At 42.3% G+C, this 17,806-nt stretch overlaps 1 protein-coding gene across 2 annotated transcripts in view; it reads left to right on the top strand.

Annotated features, from left to right (window-relative positions):
• LOC122804157 overlaps positions 1 to 15,930 on the top strand; it is a 668,452-nt gene extending 652,522 nt beyond the window's left edge. For both annotated transcript variants that reach the window (XM_044073846.1, XM_044073847.1), the window contains one exon: positions 15,111 to 15,930. In XM_044073846.1, coding sequence (XP_043929781.1) covers positions 15,111 to 15,351 — 241 coding nt within the window. In that variant the 3' untranslated portion in view covers positions 15,352 to 15,930. The remainder of the gene's footprint in view (positions 1 to 15,110) is intronic.
• The last annotated feature ends 1,876 nt before the right edge of the window (positions 15,931 to 17,806 follow it).

The raw sequence follows: 17,806 nt of genomic DNA, 5'->3' as shown, positions 1-17,806 counted from the left end.
GGATAATTGGTGCCAGAGCCATGGCCTTAAGCTGAACGCCAAAAAATGTATAGTCATACCCTTTGGGAAAAACAAGGTACCGACAAATTACCACATAGGCGGTAATCCATTAAGTACAGAAGAGGTAATCAGGGACCTAGGGACCCAGGTTGACAGTAACCTCTCATTTGACACTCACACTGCCAAAGTGGTTAGGAAGACCTTCTATATTGCCCACCTTATCATGAAGGGTTTCACATCTAGATCAAGAGAGGTCATTGTGCCCCTGTACTCTTCTCTTATCAGGCCAATGATTGAGTACAATGCCCCATTTGGGATGTATCTCACCCGACACCTGCAGCAGTTGGAAAGACCCCAAAAGTTCCTCACCAAGAGGATAAAGGGTCTTAAACATATGTCATATGCTGCCTGACTGAAAAATCTCCAGCTCTATTCAGTCGCATACCTCCTACTCAGAGGTGATCTGTGCCTGACGTACAAGGCCATGTCCAATCCTGAATTAATGGACATGCTCCACCTCAGAAAATCCAAATCCATCAGAGCCACGAGAACAAGTGACTTAAACCTCAACACAGAAATAAATAGGACGTGCTGGAGGGACAGATTCATAATCCAGAGGCTCCCTACACTCTGGAACAGAATCCCAGTCCATGTTAGGCAGAGCCCCTCACTGACTCTATTCAAGAGAAATCTCAATGAGTGGATGGGAGATCGTAGGTTTACCCCGGGGGTCATCTCTGTGTCACTACTAGACAGAGGCATAGTAAACTAAACCCTAAAAGGGTGTAGTATTCTCATCCTAAGGGGTGGTGTAAGCCACATACACTCTGGCTAGGCTTATAAATGCCTTAGGGCAGATAGCCTAGTATGAACCTATGAACCTATGAACCTATAAACACTATGTATACATTAGTACCTGTTCCACAAATTTGGGGGCTACTACCTATGTGGTATTCTGGGGATACTTTGTTTTCTAAAAGTGGATAACTATGCTTTCTTTGGCTTATAGCTTTACAGCATGATTTTGACATCAGGTATCTGTCCCTATGATACCCTTTTTGGAGGATGTGTGTGTCATCTGGAAAATAAAGTATAGCCCACAGTATGCATTTTCATAAAATGTGGGCAGACATATCCCTACTGTATTTGCCTGTACCTAAGAAAACTATATGCCAAACAGGAGAGATCCCAGGACTGAGTGCAGGTGAATACCACTTGTTTATGGTCAGTCTGTTGAGGTTATGTATAATACCAGAATGTGCGATGGGTATGAATTGCTGGGTGAGCTATAGCTTGGCTGTGTAGACCTACCCTCCCTCACCTATAGCCTTGTTAACTGGCTTGAAGTCTACTACATGTAGGAGCCATGATCTGGCCTTTAGAGAACCTAAGTAGGTATGGTGCAGTGTTTGCAGGTTCATAATGTCTCTCTTAATGAGTTCCATAATGCTGTGCTCCATAGCCTTCCGGATCTGTTGTAGCTCTACCCTTAATCAATTTATGCTAACATTTGCACTGGGTATGACAAGGGTGGACAGAATTATGAATAAATATATTAGAGGGTCAGCCCAGGTTTGAAGGTTAGTAGACCAAGCCAGATAGGCACGCATCAGAAGGAGTAGCTAGAGCAGCGGGTTCAGCTGCGGTCTTGAGAGGACACACCTGGATGCGCTTGTGCAATTTCACAGAACCCTTTAAGGCTTCCTTTCTTAATGCTCCCATTGAGGGCTCCTTGTTGTTTGGACCCAAAGTTAAAAGCACACTGGCCAGATGTGAACAGGACGGTAAGACCCTTTCTGCTGTAGGTGTCCGCTATTTTTCCCCTCAACGTGCTTTCTCCCAAAACCAAAAGAGTGGAAAGATATGGTTCAAGAAATCTCAGGGTCCTTTCTGTGACACACAGGCCAAGTTCTCCCCTAGAGGCAGATGAGGAAACTCACAGGGAAGACGCTCCTTTCAAGGCAGAGGGGGTCCATGTAACCAGGGTTCCAGGGATTCTTTCACTGGCCAATCCTACCAGCGCTCCTGAAGAGCGGCCCAACTCCTTTCCTCTGGATGTAGTTGGGGGACATTTCTCCTTGTACCCTTCTGCCTGACTAACCATCACCACCAATTTTTGGGTACAAAGGATTATAATCAGAGGTTATCATATCCCCTTCAATCTTTGTCCTGTCCCTTCAAAAAAACTTCCCGACTTTCCACCTAGTCAAAGGGAAGAAGCAGCATTAGAGATAGAAAAGCTGCTAAGAAAGAGAGTCATCCAAATAGGCCCTCCAGACCAGATAGGATCTGGATTCTACTCGACTATTTTTGGTGCCAAAGAAAACCAGGGACTGGAGACCAATTTTGGATCTCAGTGTATTGAGCAAGTTTGTGAGAGTACAAAACTTCCGGATGGTCACAATACAGTCTATCCTCCCACTTTTGGAAAAAGACAATTGGATGTGCCCGATAGATCTTCAAGATGTGTACTACCACATAAAAGTGGACAGGCCATCAAGATGATTTCTGCACTTTCGTACAGGAGCCAGTCACTACCAGTTCAGAGTACTGCCCTTCAGACTCTCTAAACCCCCCCAGAGTGTTCACAACATGCATGGCAGTTGTCACAGTTCACTTGCGACTTCAAGGATTCCAGGGGATTCCATACCTAGACGACTGACTCATTTCTGCCCCCACCAGACATCTACTGGAAGAAGCCCTGGCATACTCTCTCCTCGCTGCACAAAGGCTAGGCATAACCATAAACTGGCAAAAATCCAATCTCACCCCATCTCAGTTGACAAAATTCATAGGGGTTATCTTGGACACGAAGAACTGCAGATCTGCTATTCCGGAGCACAGAATTTTAAAGATAAAGCAACAACGGTTCCAATCCTTTCAAGGGAGAAATCCATGGCTCACTCGGTTCTACAGCTGCTGGTTTCCATGGCAGCCTCCATCACCATTGTCCCCCTGGCCAGGTTTCACATGAGGCTCCTACAATGGCTACTGCTCACCCAATGGTATCCCTTTCAGCATCCTCTTTCAGCCATGATTCGAGTAACCCACAGGTGCAAACAGGATTTAAATTGGTGGATGACACGCAATCTGTCACAATGGTCTTGCCCCTTCTCCCCCCAACAACCCAAGGCCACAGTGACCATGCATGCCTCCCTGATGGGGTGGGGTGCTATGTCAGGGACAGACAGTCCAAGGCAGTTGATCCAAACTGGAGGCCCATCTGCATATAAATGTTCTAGAGCTGAGGGCGGTGCTTCTTGCGTTGCAAGCATTCCATTACCCCTCTGCTGCCATCTGGGACAATTGCGATTCAATCAGACAACATGGTGGTGGTCTGGTACATCAGCAAGCAAGGTGGAACCAAATCTTACCCCCTTTGTTGAAACGCCATGAGGATATGGCAATGGGCAATGGCTACCAACCGTTTTCTTCTAGCAACGCACATTCCCGGGAGTTCCAACGTGATAGCAGACAGATTGAGCAGGTGCATTCTTCAACCTCAGGAGTAGTCCCTGAATCCCTTGATAGTGGCGAAGATCTTTGACCTCTGGGGCCGTCCTTGCTGCGACCTCTTTGCATCAACTACTTCGCCCTGATTCCTCCTCAGGGACAGTCACCCAGGGATGCTCTAGTCCATGATTGGCCCTCGGGTCTTCTTTATGCATTCCCATCCTTTCCCCTCATTCCCCAGTTTCTGAAGAAAGCTCGTCAGTTGAAGAGCAAGGTGATCCTTATAGCACCATATTGGTCTCGACAGATTTGGTTCCCCTTTCTTTGGCCTCACCTACTAGATCAACCATGGATTCTCCATCCAAACCCGGAGTCGATCTCACATCCATAGAACCTGATCCATCCCAACTTGAACAGCCTGAAGCTCACGGCTTGGCTACTCCAATTTCCTTGATTGCCAGGCAGAATGATCTTTCTTTACCAGTACGTGACATTCTCATTGCATCTCATAAGTCTTCCACTAGAATTACTTATCAGAGCAAGTGGAAAAGATTTACCTGTTGGCTGAAAGATAAACAAGTATATCCCTTCTCAGCACCAGTGTCGATAATACTAGACTATCTGGCTGACCTTTTTCAATCGGGTCTATCAGTCTCTACCATTAGAGTTCATTTGGCTGCAATCTCTAATTTTCATGAGGGTGTCCAGGATTCCTCTCTTATGTCCCACAAATTGTGCAAGACCTTCATAAAAAGTGTGAATCATCTGAAGCCACATTTTAGGGAACCTATTCAACCATGGGATTTATCATTAGTTCTACAAGCTCTGACAATGCCACCTTTTGAACCAGCCTCTTCTTGCGACCTCAAGCATTTGTCATGGAAAACCTTGTTTTTGGTCGCCATTACTTCTGCCAGACGTATTTCTGAACTTCAAGCTTTATGTATCAAGAGTCCATACTTGATTTTTCATAGAGATAGAGTGTCTATGAGAACTAATCCATCATTTCTGCCAAAAGTGATCTCTGAAATGTCCATTAACCAAACCATTGAATTGCCAGTTTTCTTTCCCAATCATTCAAACAGAGGAGAGTATTATCTACAGACTCTAGATATCCACAGGCAAATCTGTTTTTACTTAAACAGGACTAAGTCCTTTTGAAAATCTGACCAGTTATTTTTGGCCTTTTCTTGACCTACATTAGGATCTGCTGTTGCTAAGGTCACATTAGCTAGATGGTTGAAGGACTGTGTGACCTTCATCTATGCACAACGCAATATCTCATTGCCTACTACCATAAAAGCTCATTCAACAAGGTCGGTGGCAACTTCTGCTGCATTCCATGCCAGATCTTCTTTACATGACATCTGTGTAGCTGCAACTTGGGCTACGCCTCATACCTTCATCAATCATTACAAATTGGATTTGGCCTCCAGGGCAAGAGCATCTTTCGGTTCTATGGTGCTCCGAAATGTCCTTCCATGAGAGCTTCCCAGGAATAGAGGTAGCTGGGGACTCTGTCCCATGCGTAAGGAATGAATGAGGATCATTAATATCAGATAAAGAAGTTATGTCTTACCATAATGTTCCATCTATATTGTTGATCCTCGTTCAGTCATTACGACCCTCCCTCCTTCCCCCTCTTGTGGTTTCTAGTGGATCTCACCATCCGGCTCTCTTAGGTTATTTGACCAGAGGTAGCCCCTACCTTCTTTGACCTGCAAATTCAATCTGAAGTAACAGGGAGAGGGGGATTGTGGGTAAAAGTTTAGCTCAAGAGTTTGAAGCTGATGTGAGCTTGGAATATGGCTGGCTCGATTCCGAGTTTGGAACCGATACCCATGTGTAATGACTGAACGAGGATCAACAATAATGATGGAACATTATGGTAAGACATAACGTCTTTTTCCTGTTAGAATGGCTGCTTCTCTTATCACAGTCATGTAATGTAATCCCACAACAACTGTTTGTCAACATCCACAGAACAAGTTGTGTGGTATGGTATTCCTAATTTTCATTTACATTCACTCATTCTGATGCATGGTATAATTATTTAAGCACCAACTTAATGTATGTCTACCATGGCTTAGTGGTACTTCATGTTGTATAGTGTGTGCAAGGTCCAGGGTTCGAGACTTATAGAGGTGTTTTATTTTGTTCCTGAGCAAAACAAGGGCCCTCACATACAGAGTGACTAAGGCACTTTTAAGCAGTTGTGAGCAGGTTTGCGTGGGTTTGCGCAATGCCTCGCATTGCTTAGCCAAGCGCAAACAAGCGCAAACCTGCGCAAACCCGCTCAGTACTGCTTAATAGGGCTTACTCCCGCTCACACCCACGCTAATTTCTTTGAAAGAAAAGAAAAATGGGGAGATAGGAAAGTGGTGAAAAAGGGGAACAAAGAGGGAAAGACAGTATGGAAAATAGCTCGGGATGTACAGGACTGGTGTAGGGAAGGTCCATAGCTGCCCATTTCTTCAACAGCAACAGCTGTGCATATGCAATACATTTGGAGGTAGATATGAACCCTTCAACCCCTGAGAGAGGGGTGAGGACAACAAAGTGCCAGTTAAACAGCATTTCATGTGTCAGTGGACATGTGTGCAAAATGGGCAGCTATGTATGGGGCGTAATTTTTTTTTTGGGAACAGATTGCCCTTTTTTTTCAGGTGAGAGTGGAATGTGGGGTAAGGGAAGTAGGTATATTTGGGGAGGTAGGTTGGGGAGGTAAACAAACAAGACAAACAAGATGCATACAGGGGTGATATATGACATGTGGTGGGTGAACACCTTTGACAGGGAGGGATGTTCGGAAATCGCAAGCCCATGAGCCCCCAGATGGAAACAGTGGGACTGAGGTCCCCACCCATGGGCAGTCACCACTGCACCTTCATGGCCCAGAAGGTGGCTGTGCTGGGGGCTGTGTAGGAGGGTCAGGCTGACCCGTGAGTTGCGACACTCGGGCCTCAAGCTGGTGTAGAGGTTCTGCAACAGAACGTTCAATCTCTCTATGCACCACAGCCCGGACCATAAGAAGGGTGATAGGTGCCTCTCTGTCCACGCTTGCACGGGGGGGGGCCGAGCCCCATCCCCTGTAGCGCTTCCACCCAAAGGTGGCACAGGGCCAACGGAGGTGGAGGTCCCAGCCTGGGCACCGGATCTGCTGCTGCCAGGTGCCATGGCCAGCTGAGGTGGGACAGGTGGATCCGCTGGGACCGGCCTTCCCATACAAACTATGTTTTGGAGAGTTTAATAAAGATATGGGTTAGTAACAGTCAACTGCATTCCCAATTAATTATAACAGCATGCAGAAGTATTCCCATTAACCCAAAACACCAGATTTTCAACAGTTGAAAAGCAAGCATAACACATGCATATATAGAACAATAGTGGACATTACAACATCATGCAGGTTTCATTGATGGCAACAGGCCACCAATATTCTGGTATTTTAACAGGGCACATGCATAGAAATAAATGCAAATATTTATAAACCAATAGGACATATGTCCCAACAAATGTTTTGAGATTAGACATACCGATTGAGGTGTGGAATTGCATATTTTATGCACATACAGTGGGGTGGAAAAAGATAGCTCAATTAACAACTTATATATCCTTCTAGTTTTCACTACATTCCTATTAACTGCAGTTATATGTCCCTTACATGTATTATTACACTACCCAATGTCCTTATATTGTGCAATTGGATTTTGCTAGATCATTATAAACATGAGCTGTATCTTACATACAAACTGTCCAAGATGCAGATGTTACTGCAACATATTTTGAGAATTGCTCACACACACACTACTGCTAAGATGGTACACTGACAGCTCTACTTTCATATAATTATCTAGATATATTCAGGTGAAAGTATCAGTTATATGTTAACAGCTCCCTACATTTCTGGCAGCACACTGACATTTCTGGGGAACACAATACCAAGCTACTCATGTGCCAGATTAACCTGCACATGCTGGGCATGAACCAACAGTTGAGGGCTGTAAATATGCATAAAAGCTGCTGGCACTCCCTTCATCCATGTTACATGGGCCTACCCAAGTGTTGGTTGACACTGCTTAATACAACACTACTATTTGTAGAATGCAACAGTACAACAACATATCAAAGAAAATGACACAGACGCACTCCAGTAATTATACATTTATTAAAGGATTATTACACCTTTATTTATTGGGTTAAAACACTTTTTGAAGGCTCTCTCATTTATTTTATATAACAGCACATGCAGAATAATTACTAACCTGCCTCATGACGCAGCCTTTGCAGCCTAACTTCATGGGCTTGCAGATTCATAGCTCGGTCACCTGCAGTTGTGAAGTAAATGCAGTGATATTGAGACACACCTATCCATAGTATAAACAAGCATGGCAATTCTTAACTACTTAATACAATAGCTACTTACTCAGTACTGGAGCATTAGGCATCCTACAGGATTCCTGGATCCACCGGTCCAGTTCATTCCCCCTATGCCGCTTCAGATCAGAATAATGGTGCCTGACCTGCTCACCAGTCCGAGGAACACCACTGGCACTGGTGAGATCATGGGTAAGACTGTTTCAGGCCTCCGTTTTATGTTGGGTACCCTGGTACTGGCCCTGCAGGAGTCTTTGCTCATGTTTGTGGACGAGGAGCCAAACCATAATTTTGGACTCCTGGATGCCCCAGCTTTGCCCTCTAAACCGAGTGACCTCACCTACACCAGCCATGCTGACTGCAGAATGAAGCTACAACCAGTTATAGCAAGTATTCCCGCCTGTGGAGATTAAATATGCCTCATTTCCCACACTTATTTGTGATTGGCCAGTTTTGAAAAAGCTCAGCTGTGGCCACGCCTGCTTAGCTGATGTTGGCAATGTTTAAAATCCCTTTGATACATATGTCTCTGTTGAAAGTGTATGTTTGTGAAATGCTATCATGGCTTAGATGTTAAGTACTGTGACTATAGTGCACAATATCCTGAGTTCGAGTCCTGTCACTGCTTTTTATTTTCCTGCTGGGCAGAACTGACTGGTTAAGGAACAGTAAAGCAGGTGTGAGCGTGTTTACCCGACTTTGCCCGACGTTGCGCTGCTTAGCGTGGAGTTGCGCAAAGGTAATCAGCAGTAACGTGCAGTGAACCTGTGTTACTCCTCCTTAGCATTGTGCAGCTACACACACATGTATTTAAATATGCTCAATAGTGGTAACATGTGGTTAACAGTGCTTTATATTACTTAAAATAAGGTACTCATGCCTCAGAATGCATAAATATTTCACCTTCATATATATATAATTCATGCACTACTAAATTTAACATTTCAATGCTTTTTACAAAACTTATACATAAAAAAATGTCAGGAAATGTTTTTGTATACAGATTTCCCACAGAAAATGGAACGTGCAATAGTGGCACTTGAAATGGGAATGCCTCCTCTTTGTGTGAAAGCTCTAACCACTGCGCTATCGCTATGTTGCTTAATTTGCATATATTTTTCTTGTTATCCTCTTTTGGTGTCTAAGCTGCTGTAAATGTAGCTAAGTAATGGGCAAACCCAGGCAAACCTGCGCAACTATGCGCAGCTATATTGGAAGATAAAAAAATATATTTTTATTTTTTATTCTGTTAGTTGTTGAACATATGGTGGAGTGGAGTGTTACATTGTATACATATGAATGGACTCGCTCATTTAAATGTGAAGTTGTGGCATTTCTTCATTGCAGGGGCGTGGATATTTGGACTGCTCGGCAGTCCGACATGCCCCCTAGACTCATCCATGATCCATGTAAGCTTTAGAGTTGAGGCAGCGCACCCTCATTAATATGCATGTCTCGCTGCCATCATAATCCTACACTGGCACTTACGTGCAAGACTAATCTAGTCTTACACGGAAGATTAGTAAATCCGGGGGTGATGTTTTCCCTGGAAAGTCAGCACCCTGTTATCATAGTAACAAGCTCTGCTTGGTTTACTTGTCTTAGAACAGGCCTTTTTAAAAATTAAGCATAGTTTTTATTGTTTTTGCTTTTTATAGTATATGTTTGTGGTAAATTAGGACAAGTAATTATTAGCCAGACATTTGTTAGAAAGCAGCAAACTTCACTTTATTTTATATTTTATATATTTATTTATTGATAAAACAGTACTATTACCTGGTGTTGTAGGACTGTTGGCATCTGCTTTTGGTAAAGACTGCTCAGCTAAAACTACCATAATTCTTTTTTTACATTTCATTCAGCTATTTCTTAAAAGTACTTTCTTGCTATGTGTCAGACAAATTCTATCTGATGGCAGTAACTACAAAAAAATCTTCTAATGCATGTATTACCAGGCTGTTCTGCAATTATGTGTGTGTGAATGCAACTGTTTAGTCAGATTACAGTTACTGTGGATAATCTAGCAGTGTAAAACCCTGGGTTTGCAATGACACTGGGAAAGTGCCTGGGAAGCTAGGACCTTTAGCTTTCCTCCATTGTTGTTCAGTGTGGGGACTGTGTGGATGGTACTGGTCCATAGGACAAAGCGTCAGAACTCATTTACTACCAAGACTTAAGGCCAAATATTACTTAGTTATCTGTGCTGATTTAAATTTGTATTTGTTTAAATTTTATTGTTGCTGTTTTCTGTATTTATTGGGACAGAGATGCGTGAACTGGTGGACAGTAATGCCCGTACTCCACATAGTAATAGCAATGGTAGCATTTACACGAATGTTAAAATAATTTCTGATATAAGTCTTCTTTTTATATGCTCAAAATTTTATTTTACACATAAATCTTGTCTCTCAGCATTTTCTGCAGTGTCTCCCATAATTAGTCTTGAGCTATTCTTTTTATAATTCAGATACAGACTCAGAGAGATTTTGTAAGGTTTATTCAACATGATTCAGACTTGTATCTCTGAACTATCTCACAAGATTTAAGGTTAAATAATTTTAACTGTTTTTTCCTGTTGTGCACAGGTTGCTTTATTGGGAGTTTTATGGACTGGAAGATTTCTCATTAAATTGTAGGTCTTGGGTCCAAATACACTGATAGGTTTATCAATTTCTCTTTCTATATTTCCAGTCTCATTGTCACAATATTCCTCTCATGACTGGATTTCACATCATGGGAGCTACTTATAAACATTGTGTGTGCCTTAGAATGTGCCTCTGTGTACCACAAAATGGTGCATAAACCCTTTGCAAATCATGAAAGTTGTTAGACAACGGAGAGAAACTGTATAAGCCTAGTTCCCTTAACACTAATCTCCTGTGTAAATCATCTCACCCACCATCAACTGTATTCCATTCAATAAGCACAACTGGAGTACCACCATGTTCCGATGATATTACCACTGGGATAGCAATGACATACTACAGAATGGTACTACACTTCTCAGAGCAGTGATAACCCCCCCTTCCCTGCAAGTTGCTTACCATACAGGGTTGATCAACATACCAGCTATGGTACAGCTGACTAAACTAGCCTAAACCAAGAACCTCTTTCCATCACCTCCACCTCATGCCGAAAGATTCCCATTGGCAATGAAGCTCTCTACAATTCAGGCAAACCTGCTATCTCACAAAAACTTGACCCATTCCAGCACAGGGACACTGGGCAGTACTGGGTAGTAACACTGCACCAGATACCCCCATAATGAACACATTGACATGCCTAATGACTGATTACTTTGCTAATCACAGTCAGTCATGACATAAGATCACAGCACAGTAAAGTAAGGCATCTTAGCTATGTATAGTGTCACTTACCAAGAAGCTACATGCAGTCTGACTACAACACACACGAGCGCATAAAATGCTTTAGCCTTCCAGGCACTCCTGTGCACCACTGAAGAAACTGGAATGTGAATGTCTATGAGCTGTGGTAGACCCTTTGGGTGTATTGAACATAGTGCGCATTGTGCATTAGTGCATCAGTGTGCTGTGTTCTTGAATTCCAGGGCTTATGTATTCAGAGACCCTGGAATGCCATTTCTTTATTTTCCTTATACTTCAGATTGCTTGGCAATGCTGACATTTGCAAAGCCCATTTCCAAATAGAAATGTTGCAGCTTAGAAAATCTAATTAATTTAATGTCTGAAAAGTTTTGAAAAAGTAAGTCTAACAGTTGGATTCGAGGATTAAGGAGCTGTAAATGAGCTGTTCCCTGCAGTTTAGTGGTACAAGGTTTGATTTTCTCAGCTTGCATTGCCTAACTGTATGACTGTCTGCAAGTTATTTAACCAGACACCACTCCTGGGCTGAGTCTAAAAATGGTCCATGCAGATCAGTGCTCTACCACAGGAAACAAATTAAACTTCACTGCAAGCAAAAACAGCAAGCTGAGCAACTCAGTACAAAGAATGACCAATAAAAAGGAAACAGAAAACCTGATTTGGTTCTAATATTTTAATTGCATAACTGCCAGACTCTGCTCTGTTACAGTGATACAATCTAGTGGCGTATCATATCACTAAACAAGATAGTACAACATGTTGACCAGTCCATTGGAGATTACTTCACAGTCTAACCCACACTTACAGCTTCAGCCCATGTTATCTTTCCTTTTTCTCTTTCTGTAAACTCTCATCCTGAGTTTTATTTATCCCTGCCACTGAGTATCTGTTAATGCCAGGAACCTAGCTCCCACTTCCTTATACCTTTTTTAGAATCATGAATTCTGTTAGAGTGAGAGAAAAAGAGACAGGTGATGATGGTATACTGATGTGAGCAGAAGCTAGTCTAAACCAGTCTGCAGTCCTGAAGGCACAGCTGTGAAAGTGCTGAGGAATAAGGACAAGCATGTTTGCAGCCTGACACTTGCTGATCATTGCTGTTCAGGAAGCCAACAAACTACAAAAGGATAACAACCACTGTAAGTTCATTATTTTCCCCACTGGGGTTGCATAACTGCATTTTGCAGTTAACTCTGTCAGAATTCTGGATCTTCTAAAATTGGGACTTGGGATAAGCATCTTCTGCATTCAAAACCAAACATGACCTAAACCTAACAGCTACAATTTTCGGACATATATTAAGTGACTATGGTGATTTGTAAGTATGTGGTTTTAATTCAGTGAATCTGTATTTAAGTTTAATAGAAGTGATTGTTATGCTTTTTTCTATATTAAACCACAGAATGTTTTCAGTGGCACATTATTCCATAGCTGTATTTCTGTTTACGTCAGTGGCCATATCTCAATCCCATGAGGTAGTCCACATGTTACTGGTATTAGTAAGTCATCTTTCTTTGCTGATTCTAAAGACAACCACAAAGAATTCTACAGCTATGTCAAGAATCTCAATGGCAACACTCAGATCTGCTCTGAGCTACAGCACAATGGCACTAGATATACAGAACCAACTGATATCACCAACATCCTGGCTGATAGATTCAGTGCAAATTTTACCCCCCACCCACCAAAGGGCCCATCTCTATACCAGAAGAATGCAAACCCCTGTAATCACGGACGCATAAGTAAAGACTGCACTCTCCAAAGCCAAGAAGACAGCATTCATGGGACCAGACAACATCCCAGGCTACATCCTGCACGAACTACAGAATGAACTGGCACCCCACCTAAGTACCATGTTCAATCATAGCCTCACTCCAGGCTTTGTGCCTTCTGAATGGGTGCACAGCGACGGTTATCCCACTCCACAAAGGGGGCATCACCACGGACCCCGGGAACTACCGCCCCATTAGCCTGATGAGCCTGGTCTGCCTAGGTAACCTCCAAACTCTGGCCCCACTCAGTTTGGGTTTGTAAAAGGTAGATCATGTCTCCTAAACCTGACTGACTTCTTTGAAGCAGTCACCAGAGCCGTGGATGAGGGTAAGGAGGTGCACATAGCCTATCTTGATCTCACCAAGGCTTTCAACACCATCTCCTACTCTTGAATTATAGGTAAACTCACTAGACTGGGCATAAATCCCTATGTCACAAGATGGGTGGCCAACTGGCTCACTGACAGAACCCACACAGTAAAAGTAGCCAACTCCCAATCTGACTTCTGACCATTGACAACTGGAGTACTACAGGGTTCAGTCCTGGGTCCTTTCCTATTTGGTATTTACTTCTCAGAAGTCCAGACTAATACGGCAGGTCTTTGGCTAATAAAGTTCGCAGATGACTGCAAACTTGGAGCCATTATAGAATCGCCTAATGATGTGGACAGTCTAAAAAGGGGCCTTACTGAGACTGATGCTTGGTGTCAAAGTCATGGCCTGAAGCTCAATGCCAAGAAGTGCATTCCCCTTTGGGAAAAACACTGTACCCATGAACTACCACATAGGCGGTAGCCTACTAAACACCGAAAGTATGATAAGAGACCTTGGGACACAGGTGAACAGTAACCACTCCTTTGATAATCACATCATCACATCATTCTACATGGCACACCTCATCACAAAAGGGTTCTCCTCCAGAAAAAAAGAGGTTATTGTTCCTCTCTACTCATCCATTCATCAGACCCATTTTAGAGTACAACACCCTGTTTGACATGTACCTTGCAAGACACCTACAACAACTAGAAAGGCCACAGAAATACTTCACAAAGAGGATTACTGGCCTCAAATATATGCCATATGCAGACCGTCTCAAAAAACTCCAGCTCTACTCTGTCACATATCGCCTAGTCAGAGGTGACCTCTGCCTAACATACAAAGCTATGTCAAACCCAGATCTGTTGGACATGCTACACTTAAAGAAATCCCAATCTCTCCGAGCCACTCGCTCCAGGGACCTAAACTTTGTCACCACAATAAACAGAACATGCTGGAGAGATAGATTCCTGTCCCAGAGACTCCCTATGCTTTGGAACAAACTACCCATTCATGTCAAAGTTCCTCATTGGCCCTCTTTAAGAAAGATTTTGACAGTTGGATGGGAACTAGGAAATTCACACTGGGGATCGCTTCTGTGACTCTGCTCGACAGGGGCACAGGTAAATAAATTATTGGGTGGTGAAAGCCAGGGAACCTTTTTGGCTAAGCTTATATAAGCCCTAGGGGTGATAGCCTAGTACCTACCTATGAACCTATGATAACTGCCACATTGTCTTACTACAAGGCATAAATGCTGTTTTATGGTTTCCTATATTTCTCTCGGAAAATGCATGATTATGCAAAGTCTAGAACAATGAATGATTGAATGGGAAGTGTTTCTGAATTTCAGAAAAATTGCTCAGTGATTAAGGTTTTACCTCAGTGCACCAGAGTTCACTCTTGACCTTTGGTTACTTTCTTGTGTGGAGTTTGCATGATCTTGCAGTGTGTGGTACAGCATTCTCCAAAACAGTTGATTGGTTGTAGCAAAATGCCAATATGCATTTTCCTTATGGCCCAGGTCTCCAATGAAACAGCCCATTTACCAGGTTAACACACACAAACATTGTTCTGATATGACTCTGTATTTTAATCATTTGGTGCATCAACTAATCATCAGATGATGACAAATAAATAACCTTTCTTTAAAATACCAGCAAGTGTACATATTCTTTCACTTCGTGATTTTTGAGTATTCACAACATAGTTTATTGTGTTTAGCAAAAAGGAACTATGTTTTGTACCATAGATAATTGCAGATCCCAGCAGTCTTTACTAACTTCAGTTATAACTGTTCATTTGTAGCACCTCCATTTAATTAACTTCATTTTCTTTATCTCTAAAGGATTCGACCTCTCTCTGAAGCCCTTGATGATCTGTACAAAGAAGTCAAGTCTCTGCTGAAAAGGATAGCAGAACTGAATGAGCGACTGTCTATTATAGAAAGTTTCTTTCTGAAGTATGGTTACATGAAACAGATGGGAGTACAAAAGCCATATGGCACCAACTTCATTGCTGATGAGAAGAGAAGGCTCATGCTTGTCAGGAAAAGAGTTATTCGACGGCGCATCAGGAAGAAACCCTAAAAATGGTCGGTGACAGAACTACATATAAAGTACTGCTATAAAATGTTGCACAGATTAATTCTGGAAGTTAATATTTATCACAGTCATTTGCTTATTTCTTTGCCGATAAGTTATCATGGTTGGTCAGAACCAAATTAATTCATAATATTTCCTGATTTTAAAAGGTTATACAAAACAAAAAGAGCCAAGAACAGGGATGCCCAGCATCACTCCAAACTAAGTTTCAAGGCATGTGTCTAGAGTCTGGAGAACATTTTTCAGTCACAAAATATTGTATTTACTTATTTTTCAGTAAAAAATGTAATGAACCATTTTCTGCCATCCTTTTTATCCTTAGTGAGAGTGTTCATCATTGCTTTGCAGGAGTGTGACATTAGTATCATTCCAGGTCAAAGTGATATAATAAATATCAATAAAGTTCATTCCAATGTAGAACTAATCTATCAAAATAAAATTATGGATTGTTATTCACATTTAGTTTTGAAAGCCAAAGCTATGCTGTATGGCTATTTCTCTTTTTAAATGTATTGTATTATTAATTGCAGTGAATAAAGCCTTAAAGGCATGATGATAAATATATTCTATGGTTATCACCTTCTTTGTCACTTACTGTGTTTGTAGCAAGCAGACAAAATATCAAAGAAGAAACCACTGGAACTTAGTTTAAGACTTTAAAGGAAACAGCCACCAAAATCTCCTTGCCATTACCACCATTACATCCATTAACATGCTAAAAATTGCCCATGTCAACATTAAACTGAAAGCATAAAAAATGACATTAAAACTCAAATGTAATATTTGGTAAATTATGAAACTTGTGAAGTGCAGTAATGTAGAATTCATGTGAAATTAACTTAAACAACCAGAATCAATAAAGCTTACACAGTCCATTTACTTCCTGTGCACATCACGGCACAACATTTTGGATTCAGTAAGCGGCATGCTCCACCGTGCAAACAAGGTAAACACAGTGGCATGCTAATTACAACATAAGCAGATGAATTGTATACTAATCAAATATTCCATGATGGAGGAGCTAATCAACAAGCTATAAAGCAACTGTGTAGACTCAGTGCTGATTTTCCCTGCAAATTACAAAACCTACTGGAATACAGCCACAGAAAGGAGTCTAGACAGAAACAATGTTAGGGGCTGCTGTTGCTTTAATTCATGTGTATGTGCAACAGGCTGACATCTGTGTTGCTGCTGCTGCTGCTAATAGACCAAGGCCAAGAAGGAGAAGAGTTTTCAGACCCTGGCTAACTTAACACAACCTACATGATGTAGAACTTGTAGAGCACTACAGGGTGGATAGATACACACTACAGCAACTCTGAAACCTCTATTGTCTTCATCTCAGAGCCAGGGCAAACTGAGGGGAACCCATCCCAGTGGAGACAAAGGTATGTGTAGCACTTATACTATTAGCTGCAGGTACCTTTCTGAGACCAACAGAGGACATTCTCGGGGTAACACAAGTATCAGCATCCAGGATCCTCCATCAGTTCCTTAATGTTATGCTCCAACATGCTGGTGAACACATATATTTTCCCCATACTCCTAAGGATAGGGCAAGACATATGCAGGAGTTCTACCCTGTAGCACACTACCCTGAAGTACTGGTCATTGTAGATTGCACACATATAGAAAATAAGGCACCACCCAGGGAACAGGGAAGGCTCTACATTAATTGAAAGGGCTTCCACTCTATTAACTCCCAAATCATCTTGAACATGTGTGTTGGCAACCCTGGCAGTTACCACGACTCACATATCTGGCACACCTCCCAAAGATATCAGATGTTAACTATGGAGGATATCCCACAGGCTCATTTACTGGGGGATGCAGGTTATGCACTGGAACTGTGGCTGATGACACCCATCAGAAATGCACACACACCTGCTGAAGAACGCCATAGTTAGGCACACACTCAAACCAGAAATATCAGAGAACATGTGTTTGGGCTGCTGAAGTCATGGTTCTGGTGCCTAGATACATCTGGGGAGCCCTGCAGTACAATCCACAGACATTTACTGAAATATTCAGGTGTATATTACGTTATCGAACTTTTGAAAGTTCGAACGCCATATGGTTGAAGCCATATGATCGAACTTTTAAAAGTTCGAAAAGCGAAAAAAAATAAATAACGGAAAAAAACCTACCTGATTGTTTTAAGCAGGGGAGCAAGCCCCCCTGAACCCCCCCCCCACCACTCATTCTTTAAATATACCAACTACGAGATTGCCATTCCGCACTGGATAGAGATCTCCGTTGAAACGTTCAAACTTTTAAAGGTTCGCTCATATGGTGTCGACCATATGACGTTTGAACTTTTAAAAGTTTGATAACGTAATATGTACCCGAAATATTCACAGTATGTGCCATACTACACAACATCATCCTGAGTAAACAGCTTCAGCAGGATCAGCAAGGGGAAGGAGCACACATCCTGCCA

This window comes from Protopterus annectens, chromosome 6.part0, assembly GCF_019279795.1.
Source record: "Protopterus annectens isolate FY-2018-M chromosome 6.part0, PAN1.0, whole genome shotgun sequence".
NCBI classification, from domain to species: Eukaryota; Metazoa; Chordata; order Ceratodontiformes; family Protopteridae; genus Protopterus; species Protopterus annectens.
Note: the sequence above shows the minus strand (reverse complement) of the source record. Positions and strands in the feature narration are given on the sequence as shown.